The 15,407-nt window shown below is 51.1% G+C and overlaps 1 protein-coding gene across 3 annotated transcripts in view; it reads right to left on the bottom strand.

The window, feature by feature from the left end:
- Positions 1-10,108: 10,108 nt before the first annotated feature.
- Positions 10,109-15,407, bottom strand: part of BDKRB2 (bradykinin receptor B2) — a 30,758-nt gene continuing 25,459 nt past the window's right edge. For 2 of the 3 annotated variants that reach the window (XM_027120482.1, XM_027120481.1), the window contains one exon: positions 10,109-11,889. In XM_027120482.1, the coding sequence (XP_026976283.1) occupies positions 10,800-11,882 (1,083 nt within the window). In that variant the 5' untranslated portion in view covers positions 11,883-11,889 and the 3' untranslated portion in view covers positions 10,109-10,799. Of the gene's footprint in view, positions 11,890-15,113; positions 15,184-15,407 lie in introns of those variants that run through there. The other variant, XM_027120483.1, reaches the window with a different exon arrangement.

Here is a 15,407-nt window from a genome sequence, read left to right as displayed (position 1 = left end):
GAATAGGAGTTTGGAAGTCAAGCAAGCTGAGAAAAATATTGTAGATGGAAGGACCCGCATGCATACCATAAACACGCATGTGCACAGATGTGTTTGTGGAACACTCACTTGGAACTTGCAGTCAGAAAGCCCAGGTTCTAGCCATTCCCCTACCCCGCCCCATTTAGTCTTTCTTTATGTGAGATCACATAGCTCCTACCCTGGGGCAGGCCCTGTGCAGGTGTGCCCCCAAAGGCTCTTGGTTTGGTGCAGGAAAGGAATTAAACAGTTTCAGATCTTAGAGAGTGGGTACAGAGGGGGAGGCCGTCCACCTGCAATGCTCCTGGAAGGGAGCTGGGTAACCCACACAACCCTGGGAATGCTCTGACCCTCGGTTTCTTTATCTGAGATCATGCCCTACTTTGAGAGCAGTTCTGAAGATCATACACATGCATGGAAACTGTCAACATCACTTTATACAGATGTTCACAGGGTAAGATGAATGTTTATATATTGATGTAGTTTTCCCACTTTTATGACTTTTCTCTGTGTAATCTAGGAGAAAGTACCCATTTTCTAGTCAGCCTAGATGCCTAACTGGCCCACATGTACCACAAAAAATGGGACCATGAAGTAAAATTCCTCTTCCTTTGAAACCAGTAGTTCTCATAGGGTGTATTTAATGGAGATGGAATTGATGCTGTGAGCGTTTGTCTTTAACATAGATCATGTTGGCCCCCATGATGGGGGGTGCTTCTTTGAGCTGCAAACTCTGGGTACAGGGGAACTGAATGCGGAAGATAACTTTTACCTTTCCTGTAAGACTCAGGGTCACCCTTGACAGACAAGCAAACAGAGAAAACCACCTGTGATTGTAATTGTGGTGCGTTCTATGAAGAAACAGCTCAGGATGCAGTGTTCCACAACACAGAGAGGGTGTGAGGACTTGTACCGAGGGAGGTCAGGGAGGCAGAGGGAAAACTGGGAGCAACAGGAGAAACCAATTGCAGAGCCAGAGGAGCTGAGTGAGGGCAGAGGGAACAGCATAAACAAGGGCCCTGAGGCTGTGACAGCTCCCTCTGCCTGAGGAACTGAAGAAGCGAACACAGAAGGTGGAAGGGCTGGAGCGGAGGTGGACGCTGGGCAGGGCCAGACCAGACGGAGCCTGGGACAGCGGCTGATGGAGTTTGGAGCTTCCCAGGTCCAGTGGCATTGCAGGGTGCAGGAGGTCCAAGGGATCAGGACCTGTGAGAGTAAAAGGAAGGAAGGATTTGGGGCAAAGGGAGAACGGAGCTGCAGTGTAGTCTTAAGAGAAGCCTCCGAAGACCTGTGAAAATTCCTGGATGGAATGACCCTTCAAAGCTGTCTGAGTTGGGGCAAGATGGCTGGGCTTCCTACCTTCTCTCAGCCACTGGATGCAGGGTGCCCTGGAAGAAGCAGCGCTTAAGGTAAGCACTACCTGCCGGCAGCTTCCCTGGCAGCTGGGGTAGCAGGTCCCTCATCCCCTAAGGAGCGTCCAGGTGGCACATCGACCAGAAATAGGAAGCCACCAAAGGGTTCTAACCATCTAGAACGGTCAGCTAGCTCTTGTGTGGCGGATGGGCTGGAAGGGTTCAAGGCTGGAAGAGGAGCCAGAGATGGGGATGGGTCTGAGATGCTGTTTGGAGGTAGGGCCGGGAGTGCCTCGTGGTGCATGGGGCAGAGGGAAGCGTCAAAGATTTTTCTAGGAGTAACTGGGTGGTACCATTTACCGAGATGGGGGAGATGAAGGGAGGAATATGTTTCTTAAAAAGAGAATCAAAAAGGCTGGTTTGGGACTTAAGTTGGAGATGCATGTGAAATACCTAAATGGCTTTCCAGTAGGCATTTGGATCAGAGAAGATTTTTCAGAAGAGAGTTGTTGGCATAGATGTGTATCAGTCAGGGCTCTCCAGAGAAGCAGAACCAATAGGATCTATCTATCATCCATCTGCCTATCTATCTATCATCTATTTATCATCCATCTGTCTATGTATCTATCATCTATCTATCTATCTATATCTATCTGTCATCTATCACCCATCTATCTATCACCTATCATCTATCTATCTATCTATCACCTATCTATCATCTATCTATCTATCATCTATCTATCATCTATCTGTCTATCATCTATCTATCTATCTATCACCTATCTATCTATCATCTATCTATTTATCATCTATCTATCTATCTATCATCTATCTATCTATCTATCACCTATCATATCTATCATCTACCTATCATATCTATCTATCTATCTATCTATGGATTTATTTCAAGGAATTGGCTCACATCATTGTAGGGGTTGACAAGTCCAAAATCTGTAGGTCAGGTCAGCAGGCTGGAAACTCAAGCAGGAGCTGAAGCTCCAGTCTTGGGGCAGATTTATTCTTTTTCAAGAAACCACAGTTTGGGCTCCTAAGCCTTCCCACTGCTTAGAGGAGGCCCACCCACATGATCGAGGATGATCTCTTTTACTTAAAGTCCATCGATTGGAGATGTTTACCACATCCACAGAATTCCTTCACAGCAGCACCTAGATTTGTGTTTGATTAAATAACTGGGTGCTGGAGCCCAGGCACGTTGACACATAAGACTAAGCATCACAGATGATATTTGGAGTCATGATCCTGGCTGGGATTAGTTAGGTGGGCCATGTAGAGAGATGAGAAGAGGGCTTAGGATTGAAGCCTGAGGAATTCCAACACTTCAACTTCACGTGGAGCAGGAGACACTGGGCAAGCAGAGTAGGAAGGAGTAGGCAGTGAAGACCAGGTTCTGTGCCCATCAAGTCTGGGAGCCCATGGGTTAGACAAAGCCCTGCATTAGACAAAGCAGAGTGACTGGCCTCTTGCCTGCAGGTCTTCCCAGGGCCTTTAATATGCATCTATGCAGCCCCACAAGAAAGATGTAGTAGTTGCATTTCTCAGACTTTTTTTTTTTTGCAGTACACGGGCCTCTCACTGTTGTGGCTTCTGCCGTTGCGGAGCACAGGCTCCGGACGCGCAGGCTCAGCAGCCATGGCTCACGGGCCCAGCCGCTCCGCGGCATGTGGGATCTTCCCGGACCGGGGCACGAACCCATGTCCCCTGCATCGGCAGGCGGACTCTCAACCACTGCGCCACCAGGGAAGCCCTCTCAGACTCTTTTGAACAATCAGGATCCAGACTCTTCTGTTGTTTTTTTTGTTTTTTGAGAAACTTTCGGAAACTCTGCAGAAGGAAATAATGGCATCAAAAGAGCTTAAACATTGGAAGGGGAGCCCTGCAGCTCTAGAAGAAAACGAGGTCAGGACTGAGTGGAAGAGAAAGAATTTGGGCAACTAATGGAGGGGGAGGGGTTGCCAAATGAGAGGTTCTCTTCTTCCCGCTGGAGACCCAGGGGGAGGGGTCGGACTAGCCCAGAAGGCCATTCAGCTGTCCAGCTGTCAGCGGTCTCACTGCTTCGTCTTCCTCAAGGGGACTGGTACTTTGTGAAAGAATCTGATTCCAAAGCAAGACCCTGGTCCTTGAGGTCTGATGCGGAAGTCAGGGTGGGCAGGTCTGGCCGAGGAACCACGTCACGGGGGTTTAATCCCAGCTCCATCACGGTTGAGCTGGGTGACCTTGGACCATTTTTTATACCATCTCCTGGGGCCTCAGTCTCTTCATTATTTTTTTTTCTGGATTTTTAAAACCACTTTTAAAAATTGAAGTATAGTGAAATTACAATGTTGTGTTAGATTCAGGTGTATGGCAAAGTGATTCAGTTATACACATAAATATGTCTATTCTTTTTCAGATTCTGTTCCCTTATAGGTTATTACAAAATACTGAATATAGTCCCTTGTGCTATACAGTAGGTCCTTGTTTTTTATCTATTTTATATACAGTAGTGTGTATATGTAATCCCAAACTCCTAATTTATCTCTCCCCCAGCCCCGCAAGGAGACCCAGTCTCTTAACCTGTGAAGTGGGCCTCTTCTCCGAGTTTGGGGGTCAGGTGAGGTGGCGATGGAGCAGGCCCTCGGTCAGCAGCCAGCAGGAGGTTTCATCACTCAGTCGTTGCACAAGGCGGCGGTGGTGTGAGCACAGCAGGGTTACGTAAGCTGTCCTCTGCCTTGGCCAGGACTGGGGAGGGGAATAGGCAGGCGTACTTGACTGCCCTGAGTGGGCCGTGCGGTGACTCAGCGTGGAGGGGCTCCAGAGGAGCCTCAGAGCTCCATCTTGGGCCATTTTTCAGGATTGTTTATAAACAATGTCCCACCAAGGTGGGCTTGGCGGTGAAGCTGTCAGGAAGCTGGGAGCTGGGCCCTGTGGCCTCTTCTTAACCTGGTCTGAGACTCCTGGAATTGGCCTGCCTTAGGGGGAAGGAGAGAAACAGGGCAGCCCCAGCCCCGGGTCGGTAGAGATGGTGTGTCGAGGCCTGTGGTGCACACACTCTGGGGGCCTGGGCAGCCCCCAACACGCTATGTTACCTTGAGAGAGGCCTCAGTATCTTCCCTGTGAAGAAATCTCTAAAATTCTGTAAGATGCTGTATCCCATTCTTTCTTAGGACACCTTCTATCACCAGCTAGCATCTCTAAACCCCAGGAGACCCGAAGAAAGTGTCTGGTTCCCTCCTCCATTGCTGGGGGAAGGAGTGTGTGTTGGGACTGTGACGGGCACCTCGTGGGTGAGCACGCACTCAGAATTGTTAAAACGTCTGTATTCGTCTCCTAGAGCGTCCGGATCAAAGTACCACAGACAGGGTGGCTTAAAGGAACAGAAATTTATTCTCTCACGGTGCAGGAGGCCAGAAGTTCAAAAGCAAGGTGTCTGCAGGGCTGGTTCCTCCTGGAGGCTCTGAGGGGGAGTCTGATCTCTGCCTGGCTTTGGGCGGCAATCCTGGGCATCCTTCAGCTTGTAGAAACGTCACTGCAATCTCTGCCTCCATCTCCTTATGGCCTTGTCTCTGTGTCTTTGTGCATCCTCTTCTCTTCTTATCAGGATCCCAGTCACTGGATTTAGGGCCCATCTTTATCCAGTATGACCTCATCTTAATTACTTCTGCAAAGATCCTATTCCCAAATGAGGTCATATTCTGAAGTTCCAAGTGGATGTGAATTTGGGGGAGGGAGGGGACACTATTCAACCCATGAGAACACCTTTATCTCACTTAATCTTCACAACGCCTGGATCCTCATTTTATAGGCAACACCCCTGCCACCCAGAAACTCAGAGATGTTAACTGATCTCGTCCAAATTCCCACAGCCAGGAAGCGGTAGGGCTGTGAACCAGGGACCTGGCTCGAAGTCCAGGGCAGTCCCTGCCACGCTGGTGCCACCCTTTACAGTTTGCAAAGCCCCCTTTCCAGAGTCATTAGCTCTGTGTGACTCAGGTATACTTATTGTATTATCTGCCCATTTCACAGATGAGGAAACTGAGGCCAAAGGCCGGTGTGGGGGAAATGAGTCAAGTGGTTTGCAAAGATCAGATGGTGAGTAGGTGGCATGGCAGGGACTCAAGGCCTGGACTCCATGGTTCTTCCCCTCCAATTCAATATTATATCTCCGTGTGGGTCAGGTGAAAGACACCAGACCCAAAAGACACATATTGTGTGATTCCATCTCTATGAAACGGTCAGAATAGGCAGACCTAGAGACAGAGAGAAAATGAGTGGATCCCAGAGGCTATAAGGAGGAAATGACTGCTAATGGATGTGGAAGGATGAAGGTGTTCTGGAATTAGGGGGCAGTGATGGTTGCACAACCCTGTGAGTACACTAAAAGCCACTGGAAGGGGCAAGGCACAGAACTCCTATCTCAATAAAGCCGCTCTAGTAAAGATCTCACTGGAAGGTGTCAGCCCCCCGCCACTGGAGACGGTTCTTCAGGAAGCAAGAACTCACAAGCCCCAGAAGGTGCAAAGTCTGCCTATCGGGGCAGAAACAGCCCAAGCTGAGGCTGGATGCTCTTCCTGCAAGAAGGCACCTTGGGAGCTGCTTCTGTGGCAATTTGCATCCCCCTGTTAAGGCACAAACACACAGAAAGCAGGTGGGCTTCTGACCACACTCCTGCAGAACCGCATGGCCTTGGCAGGTTATTTCCCTCTCTGGGCCTAAGTTCCCACATCCCGAACTGGCAATGATACAGGCACCTCCCTACCTGAGTGGTCGTGAGGGTCAATTCCAAAAAGAGCTCAGCAATGGATAAACAACAAGGTCCTATTGTATAGCACAGGGAACTATAGTCAATATCCTATAATTAACCATAAAGGAAAAGAAAATAAATAAAGTAGAGCTCAGCAGAGTGAGAGATATTTTCATGGAGCCCATTTGACCTCAGCCAAAAAACCCCACGAACAAACCATTAAACTTTCAGCCACGGCTATTGCCAAATTGTGTCCTCCTTGCTCAACCCTGACGCCAACATTCTCAGGGGCTTTGCTCAGAGGTCAGGGCTGTGTGGGGCTCTGCAGCGGGCCTGGGGGTTGAGTAACGAGGAGATATGGCATGTGCTGTGCGGGTCACAGGTGCAGACTGCACCTTTGACTCATCAGCGGCTGCCTCATCGGCGGGAGCCTGCATCACCAGCACTAGCTCCCGTTGGGGCACCTGGTGGGCAGCTGGCACTCCTGCACTGGGCCCTCACCCGCTCTGGCCAGGACAGACTCAGGAGCTGGGCCCAGCGCTTGGTTCTGAGGCCACCATAGGCCCCTCTGGGCTTCTCCCCATCTCACCAGCTCGCTGGGGCCAAGGAGGGTCAGGAGTTGAGGTCCGCTCGTGCTGCCTGGCTGGGGTGGGAGGGAGCTGAGAGGGAGGCCTTCCAGCCTGTTTACATCTGCTGAGAGCCCCGCTCAGACTCCCCCAGATTGCAGACTTCCCTGAGTCATGCCCCATCCATGAGCGAAGTCCCTCAGATGAGTTAGCTCCCTTGCGCACTTGTGGGCAACTTTCTTCAAGCTCAAGGCCTTGGTGGGGTGCAGGCTGGATGGGAAGTGTGGGCACTGGACAGAGAACTGAATATCTACCAAGCACCTGGGTCCAATGCGGCTGGAGGGTAGAGAATGAGCCAGGAACTGGAGAGAGGGAAAGAGACAAGGCAGGGGCCAGCTCGTGAAGGGTCTTGCGAGCCACCATATGGAAGTGGAGCTTTATCCCAAGAGTGGTGGGACACTACTGAAAGGCTTCCTGTTAGAGAGGGCCATCATCACCCTCACCATCATCTTCATTACAGCCATCACCTTCACCACCACCATCATAACCATCACAGCCGTCATCATCATCATCACCATCACCACCACCAACATCATCACCACCATCATCACCATCATCATCACCATCACCATCACCATCATCATCATCACCATCAACAACATCACCATCACCATCATCATCATCACCATCATCATCACCATCACCATCACCATCATCATCACCATCATCATCACCATCATCATCACCATCATCATCACCATCATCATCACCATCATCATCACCATCACCAACATCATCACCATCATGGCAGCTCATGCATGTTGACTGCCAACTCTGTACCAAGCTAAACACTTTCATACACTAATTCTGCTAACAGTTCTATGATGTGGATGCCATTACTATCCTCATTTTACAGATGAGGAAATGTAGACTCAGAAAGGATAACTGAGATGCCCAAGACCACACAGCAAATGAGTCTGAGCCAGAAGCAGAACTGGAATCCAGGGCTGCCTGATCCCAAAGCCTTTGCTCTTAAGCACTGTTCTTTACATGTTCTTTACATGTATAGCTTCCCTATCATTGTCTTTGCCTTCTTAAAAGACGTCATTGGCTGCAGAGTGGAGAATATGAACTGGGAGATGGTGGTAGTTAATATCAGAGATGGGGAGACCAATAAGAGATGATGGTTAGACATAGAAAGAAGCAGATAGATCCAGGAAACACTTAGGTGGAATGTAAAAGAGGTGCTGATTCACTAGGTGTAAGGAATAACAGAGAGGGCTATTTCTCTTTACCATGAGCCCCAGGTTTCTAGCATGGATTGATGGGTGCGGAGACAGAGCAGTGTCATTTCTGTAGACACAGAAAGTAAGTTTTTTTTAAATGAATGAGTGAATGAATGCATGAAAAATGAAGGAACCTCAAAACGGAGTGGGTAATGAGTTCCCCATCACTGGTAGTATGCAAGCAGTAGTTAGACAACTGTTTGATCTAGACCTTGTCAAATGGAAGGCACCTAATAGATATATATCACATGCACGGATGATTGAATTACAGTCATCCTTATGATTCTAGGGCCTCATGGGGCCTCATGCACACCTGATGGGTACTTGGTAATGAGTCACCAATGTAGGAATATGGGATGGGAGAAAATATTCAAACGCTGTTGAAATTTCTTAGATTGTACTTGAGTATATTTTAGAGTGTACCTTTTAATACATGTAAATAAGTGTACGTATTGGGTACGTATAATCAAAATTTTTTTACTTATATGGATATGCAATTACAAGAGCTTGGACACCACTGATTTATAGGACAGAAGCCCTAAATTAGGTTGAGTGGAAATAAATGGAACCCCCAGGCGAAAGACTTCTAACCGCCACGGCAGTGTCTGTGACAAGACTCAGGTTTTCGGGAGTTGTAACAAATGAAAGAACTACGCAAAAATGCCTCATCCCTTTATTACGCTGGAAGAAACATGTGTTTACGCCGTTCATCCATTTCTCCTTGTTTGTGAAATGCTCCCTCTTTACAATGTAGTAGCTCTTTGGACCTTTCACAGGACAGATGTTCTTTATCATGGTACCAACACAGCCCACGGGGCAGCTCCCTTCCCACAGACCGATTGCTCCTTAGCCCACGGGTCGACCCTAAATGACCATTAGGGGCGCAGGGCTGTGATGCGGCTCTGCTCATAGGCGACCTTCAGACCATACACACCCACTGATGAATGAGTGGTACACATTCCAAAGCCCAGCCTCCTTGTGTGTTACCCCACTCACAATATGCACATGGTTTAACTTCATTCTAATACTAAATGGTTCCTACTTCGTTCTAATGCGAAATGGTTCCTATTTCTTATTTCTTCTGTTCTCTTTCTCCAGCTAGAAGTGTGTATGTTTCTTTGGGCAGAAGGGTATGCGTAGCAGAAAACAAAGGCTGGGATGGGGAAGAAATCTGCTGTGACTCTTTTTCTTTTAAAATCCAGAGCTGGATTGGGCAGTATTTATGGGCTCTTTGCCATCTAAATCCTCCTGGCCCCACAGGTTCTATGCTCTCCAGAGACGGCCCGCTAACAAATCACCCATTTACTGATCGTCCCGAACTCCATTGCTACTGAGCGTGCCTCGCTGCCTTGACTCTGAGGGCTTGATGTTGGCGCCTGGATGGTGCGTTCTCCGTTATCTCCACGTGGGCCGGCCACAGAAGGCAGATTACAAAACGTGTAGAAAAAGAAGAAACGAATTCCGCCTGGGGGACCTCGGACTTGGGGCTAAGGCTGTGTCTTAAGTCTCTGGCCAAGGATGCTGGTCCAGCTTCATCCTGCCTGACACCTGGTACCGGCTTTCCGCCCCGTCCATCACTGCCCACCCCGCCCTTCGGCACAACGACCCGCCCCTGCCCCGCCCACAGGAGGCAGAGCCGCGGACCCCTCTGCAGTTGCTTCTTTGGGCAAATGATCTACGGGTTGGGGAGGGAGTTCTGCCACCTCCACTGAAGATGCTTGTGTGTGCGCGAGCGCGCGCGCGCGTGTGTGTGTGTGTGTGTGTGTGCACGTTGATGGGAAGGACAGGTGGTGGAAGGGAGCTAACATATCGAGCACCTAGTATGTGTCAGACACTGATGGGTGCTTTACACCCCACCATTAGCTACCGATTCTCCTCTACGGACCTTTTGCTGAACCTGTGTCTTTCTCCTTATAATAAATTTATTCCTGTTCTGTGGGCGTAATAATGCCTCACATTTACATAGCACCTTTCATTTGTCAAAATACTTTTATGCCTGTTAGCTCCTTTAATCCCCCAACAGCCTCGTGTTACAGAGGAGGAAACCGAGACAGGGACACAGCCCCGTGCAACCAGTTATAGGCTGAGCTGGGGCGGGCTCTCCTCATCCCTCTGCTCTGCCCCGCCCACAGTGCCTTGCTCTGCAAGTTCCTTCAAGACCGAGACTGTACTTTCTTTTTCTTCTCTTACCCACAGTGCTCAAGGCTGCGTATACAGCAAGTGCTGGATAAGTGCTTATTGGGTTCTTCTTTGGCACAGACCACTTGTCTTTCCGTGAGGGGAATGAAAGAATCCTGGTCTCCGGATTCACACCATGGATCTCTCAGAGTTTAACCTTCATTAACCTGAGAAATCATCCTCCAAAGTCCTAGCTGAGTGGATTAAAGAAACCCAAGGCAGAACTTCAGCTGAGCCCTGCGTGGGCACTCAGCAGCTGCACCAAAGCTGGGTGGCATTTCTGGAGATCTGAGCTGTCGTGCTGGGGCAAGGTGGGACACCACATGGGAGGGAAGCTCAGTCACTCCTGTCCCTACCCCCAGGCTCCCTCCACTCCTGGGAAGCAGCAGACTGGTCTAGGGGTGGCAGCAAATAAGAACAATAATACTCTTGTGTTTCTGGAGCCCTTGGCTGTGTACCAGATCACTCCAACCTCACAGCCTTGTTATCTGCAACGGGAGCCGGGAAGGAATTTACTGGAGACACTGGCTCACTGTCCAAGGTCACACTTGGGATTCCTTCCATTCCTCCTGGGTCACATCCTGAGAATCACTGTCCAGTAATCGTCACCCGCGTTAGTAGCCCTGGTGACATCTGCTCACTGGCTGCTTCCCACCCACTACGACAGTTTGTGAATCTGGCGTTCCACTGAGATGGAGGTCCGCAGTGTGCCCATGGAGGTCTCCGTCTGGCTGGGCTCTGCCCCGCAGCACCCTTGCCGGCACAGCCGCCCGTACACCTCCCGCGACTTCTTGCGGAAGCTCTTGCCCACGATCACGTACACCAGCGGGTTGAGGCAGCTGTTGCTATAGGCCACGTAGGACGCGATCTGCGTGAAGACGTCGACCACGTGCTCGTCCCAGCAGCTGGAGAGGATGTCGAGGCGCTGCAGCGTGTCCAGGAAGGTGCTGAGCTGGAAGGGCAGCCAGCAGACGATGAACAGTAGCAGCACGGCCAGGACCAGCACAGTGGCTTTCCTCTCCGTCTGGATCTCCTTGAACTTCTGCATCTCGTTGTTGCGCAGCACGCGTATGATGTGCACGGTGCAGAAGGTGATGACGCTCAGGGGCAGCAGGAAGCCCACGGAGTTCAGGAGGCTGTTGGTGAAGACCTCCCAGCTGCGGGACGGGTAGATGATGATGCAGGCGGTGACGTTGTGGCCCTCGGCCCCGTACTCCCGCATGGTCCGGAAGACCAGCATGGGCAAGCTCAGGAAGAGTGAGCAGCCCCAGATCACCAGGCTGTAGAGTCTGGCCCAGCGCACCCCGCGCATCCGGCCCATGGACATGGTCTTCACCAGGGCCAGGTAGCGGTCAATGCTCACCAGCATGAGGAAGCAGATGCTGCTGTAGAGATTCATGTAGAGCACGGTGTTCACCACGCGGCAGAGGACTTCCCCAAAGAGCCAGTCGAAGTTGTTGGCGATGGTGATGGCCCAGAAGGGCAGCCCGCAGGCCAAGAGCAGGTCGGCCGCGGCCAGATTGCCCAGGTAAACCTCCGCCACCGTGCAGCTGCTCCTGTGCAGGCAGAAGACGCTGAGGACGAAGGCGTTCTCGAGAGCTGCCAGTATGAAGAGGACCCAGAGGAAGGGGGGCTGGATGGTGTTCAGCGAGCTCCACCAGTCGGAGTGGACGCAGCTGCTGCTCTGGGGAGGGGTCCCGTTGAGAGCAGGTTCAAGGGCTTGCAAGGTGACGTTGAACATTTTGGCGCTGCAAGAAAGTGGAAAAGAGGCAGTTACACCTCAAGGTCACAAGAGGAAGGAGAAACAACTGCTGCAGAAGGAGAGGGGGATGCTTCCTGAAGGCAAAGTCAGGGGTGAAACCCAGACCCTTTCTGTGCGGTGTTCAGAGGCGGTTCAGGCACACCTGTGTCCCCAGGGGCTTAGAAAGGCGCCTCTGCTCCTTGGACTTAAACTGAGAGCTCTTGTTCTTCGCCTCCAGGCTCCACTGGGATGTGTACTTGACCAGCATCCGTCACCCAGACTAACAAGTGTGAGTGTTAGACCCTGGACTTCCTCGAAACTTCCATGATGGGAGGATACACAGCATATTCCTTCCTTATCACAGGCCCCCACATCCATAAGGGCGCTGGTCTCTTTCAGCCTCTTGTGGCCTGGCCATGGGTGAGCAATTTATTAGAAGAGAAAAGTGATATCATGTCAGACAGGGAGATTCCAACCTGGCTTGGAGACCACAGTCCATCTGCCCACTCCCTGTCTCCTTCTGGCAGAGGGCAGCATCATGCTTCCATACCTTCCATCAGCGTAGCATTGATGATGAGCGGAGGTTGCTTGACGAAAAGGGAGGGGAAGGGGCTTTGGAGCCAGACAGTCCTCTGGGTTCAGTCCTGGCTCATTCATTAGCTGTGTGACCTTGGGTAAGTTAATTAACCTCTCTGAACCTTAATGTTCTATCTTGTAAAATGGGAATAACAAAATCTTCTCAGCGTTGTGGTGGGGACCTGAGACAAGGTGCAGAAAGCCCCAAGCACTGTACTTGATTCAATAAACATGAATAATTACCTGTTTTTTGTGAACTTATTAAAATAACCAATGTCAAACTCCAGCACCACTGTTGGCAGATTCTTGCTCTTATATTGGTGATTCCGTCATTAACCCACTGGCTCCTCTTTCACTCTGAGACTCAGACCAGCAGTGAGACTCAGCCCAGGGGGCAGTTCACTTTCTGGGAGTTCCTCTCCGACTTCAGCAAAGAGGCATGGGGTTTCGATAGACGTTGGCTCCAACCCTAGCTGTGCTGTCTTGGGTAAATTGCTTGACCTTTCTGAGCTTCCACCTTATTGTCGTAGAGTCTTGCTCTCTCCCTGGCTTGCCTTGCATGGCTCTTGCAAGGTTTAAATCAAAGAGTAGGTATGAAGACACATTGAAAAACTAAAAGCACAATGCAAAGGGCAGGACTAATTGGGCATTTTCCTAGTGCTCCGTGGGGTGGATGAAGGAAGGTGGAGGTGGAGGGGCTTTTCCTGGGCAATTGATTGTTGGGTAGGCTCGTGGGGGAGGAGCTGAGCGATAGATCATGGGAAAGAATCTGCTGATCGTCTCTGGGATTTCCCAGAAAATGTCCTGGAGCAGCTGGCTGGCTTTGAGGGGCCAGAATGGAGACTGTGATGAACTCATTCATTGATGCAATTTATCTTTAAATGCTTCTTGGGCATCTCCTCTGTGCTGAGCTCCACCTTGGCTCTAGGGACCCAGAGGGGAACACCACACGTCTCCTGCCCTGCCCGAGCTCCCAACACCTGCCACCCAGTGTGCGCGATGAGCGCCGAGGGGTGGGAGGAGGGGCAAGGGACACAGATGTGGGGGGAGGAGGTTGGAGGTAACTCTGGAGCTGGGTCTCAGAGGATGAAGAGCACGTCAGCAGGGGCCAAGAAGGAAGGAGGGCAGATCAGGCAGAAGCAGCAGCTTGAGCAGAGGCACAGAAGTGGGGAAGCCGCTGGTGTTCTGCCAGGTGGACTAGATGTTGGATGGGGAGGTGGGAAGTGGCAAGTGATGGGGTTGAATAAGGGGATAAGGACAGTCTTCAATGGGTGCTGAGAAAGTGAGGCTTTGTCCCTATTGGAAATATGCTCTAGAAAGGCCCTCCTAGCGGAGGGTGGTTTTAATATGTCCACAAATTCTTCGATACTCCTCCTTTCAAAGGGTGGAGTCTAATTCCTCTTCCAGTGAATGTGGCCAGACTTAGTGACTTGCTTCCCACCCGTGGTGGCAGTGACAGTGTGTGACATCCAAGACTAAGGCATAAGAGGCTCTGCAGCTCCCTCCTTGGCCTCTTGGGTTGCTTACTCAGGGGGAGGCTAGCCGCCATGTTGTGAGGACACTCAAGCGGCCACATGGAGGGGCTCCATGGAGAGGAACCGACTTGCCACCTTGGTCATGGAGCCTCCGGCCCCAGTGAAGCCTTCGGTTAGATTCTGTTCCCTCGGCCTGTGAGTCTTCCAGCTGAGGCCCCAGACATCACAGAACAGACACAAGCCATCCCCACTGGCCCCTAAATTTCTGACCCATGGAAACTGGCAGGCTTCTCTGCAGAGCCTCTGAAAGTAAGACCTCCCCTGCGTGGTCCCCTTGGTCCAGGCTTTGGCCCGATTTCTGCAGGTACAAAAAACTTGTTTCCTTAGTGCCCCAGACCTGGGGCGCTGCTGTCTCTCATGGTCCAGCTCTCTAGACACTCAAGTGTCACACCACATGCTGCTTGTTAATTTCCCCAACAAGGTAGCCCCTAGCCAACGGGATGGCACCTGGCCCATACCTGCTCTGAGAAGCCACAGGATCGTTAGAAGGTGGCCTGGGGAGTGCTTGACTGGGAGCTATAGGGCTCGTGTCCTATGGCCCCAGCTGAGATGGCCATCTGGTCATGTCCATAGCAGGTCACACCTGACACAGGACCTAGAGGCCCAGCTGGGCCCAGCTCCCCCTTTGTCTTCCTAACACTGCCCCCCGCTCAGGACTGACTCTCCCTTTCCTCTGCTTCCACTCGGGATCAATTTCCTCCACATTCTCTCTTTAGAGTGTTCAGACCTTCCCCAGAGGTCAGCCTTGTGTTGGAGACGTCCCGTCTCCATTGGAGACATGCCACATCTCTGTCTGATTTCTTGTGTTGACTTCAGAATTTCAATCTTTCTTTTCACGTTCACCTGGGGCCATTCACACGTGACCACCTGTGTAATGTGTGCTTCTCCTCCTGCACACCCCTCCCTCAAACAGAGCAATCCACGCCCTCCGCCCCCGACAGGCCTTTGGGGATGGGAACACGAGCCTCCCCAGCCCTTGAGAACTTTTGTCTTTGGGTTTAACATTGCCTGGTGCTTCACGTGTTGTCCCGGAGAGGAAGGGCGTGCTCTCCTAGGTGTTCTCCGGCTTGTCCCCTCCCCTCTGCCCCATAAATAGGAAATCTAGGAATCCCTTTGACTCAGCTGAAAGATGCAGTGGTGGGCACGGCGTCCTCATGAACAGATTGGATCATGGATCTCTTCCAGGCAGAGAACACTTGGACTCAGAGGGGGACGTGAGTAACGGCCTGCCCAGGCTGACTGGAGGAGAAAAGACAGTTAGGTGCTGGGACCGGGGACCATAAAACACACGCATTCTCCACTAGGGGAGAGAAATGGAGGCCTTCGCTTAACAAATATTTATTAAGCGTCCATCACACACTGGGTGCCAGGACGTAATGTGAGAACAGGCACAGCGTCTGTCCTCCGGGGGCTT

This window comes from Aethalodelphis obliquidens, unplaced genomic scaffold (genome assembly GCF_003676395.1).
Source record: "Aethalodelphis obliquidens isolate GAN/ISIS:26980383/991018 unplaced genomic scaffold, ASM367639v1 scaffold21, whole genome shotgun sequence".
NCBI lineage: Eukaryota > Metazoa > Chordata > Mammalia > Artiodactyla > Delphinidae > Aethalodelphis > Aethalodelphis obliquidens.
Note: the sequence above shows the minus strand (reverse complement) of the source record. Positions and strands in the feature narration are given on the sequence as shown.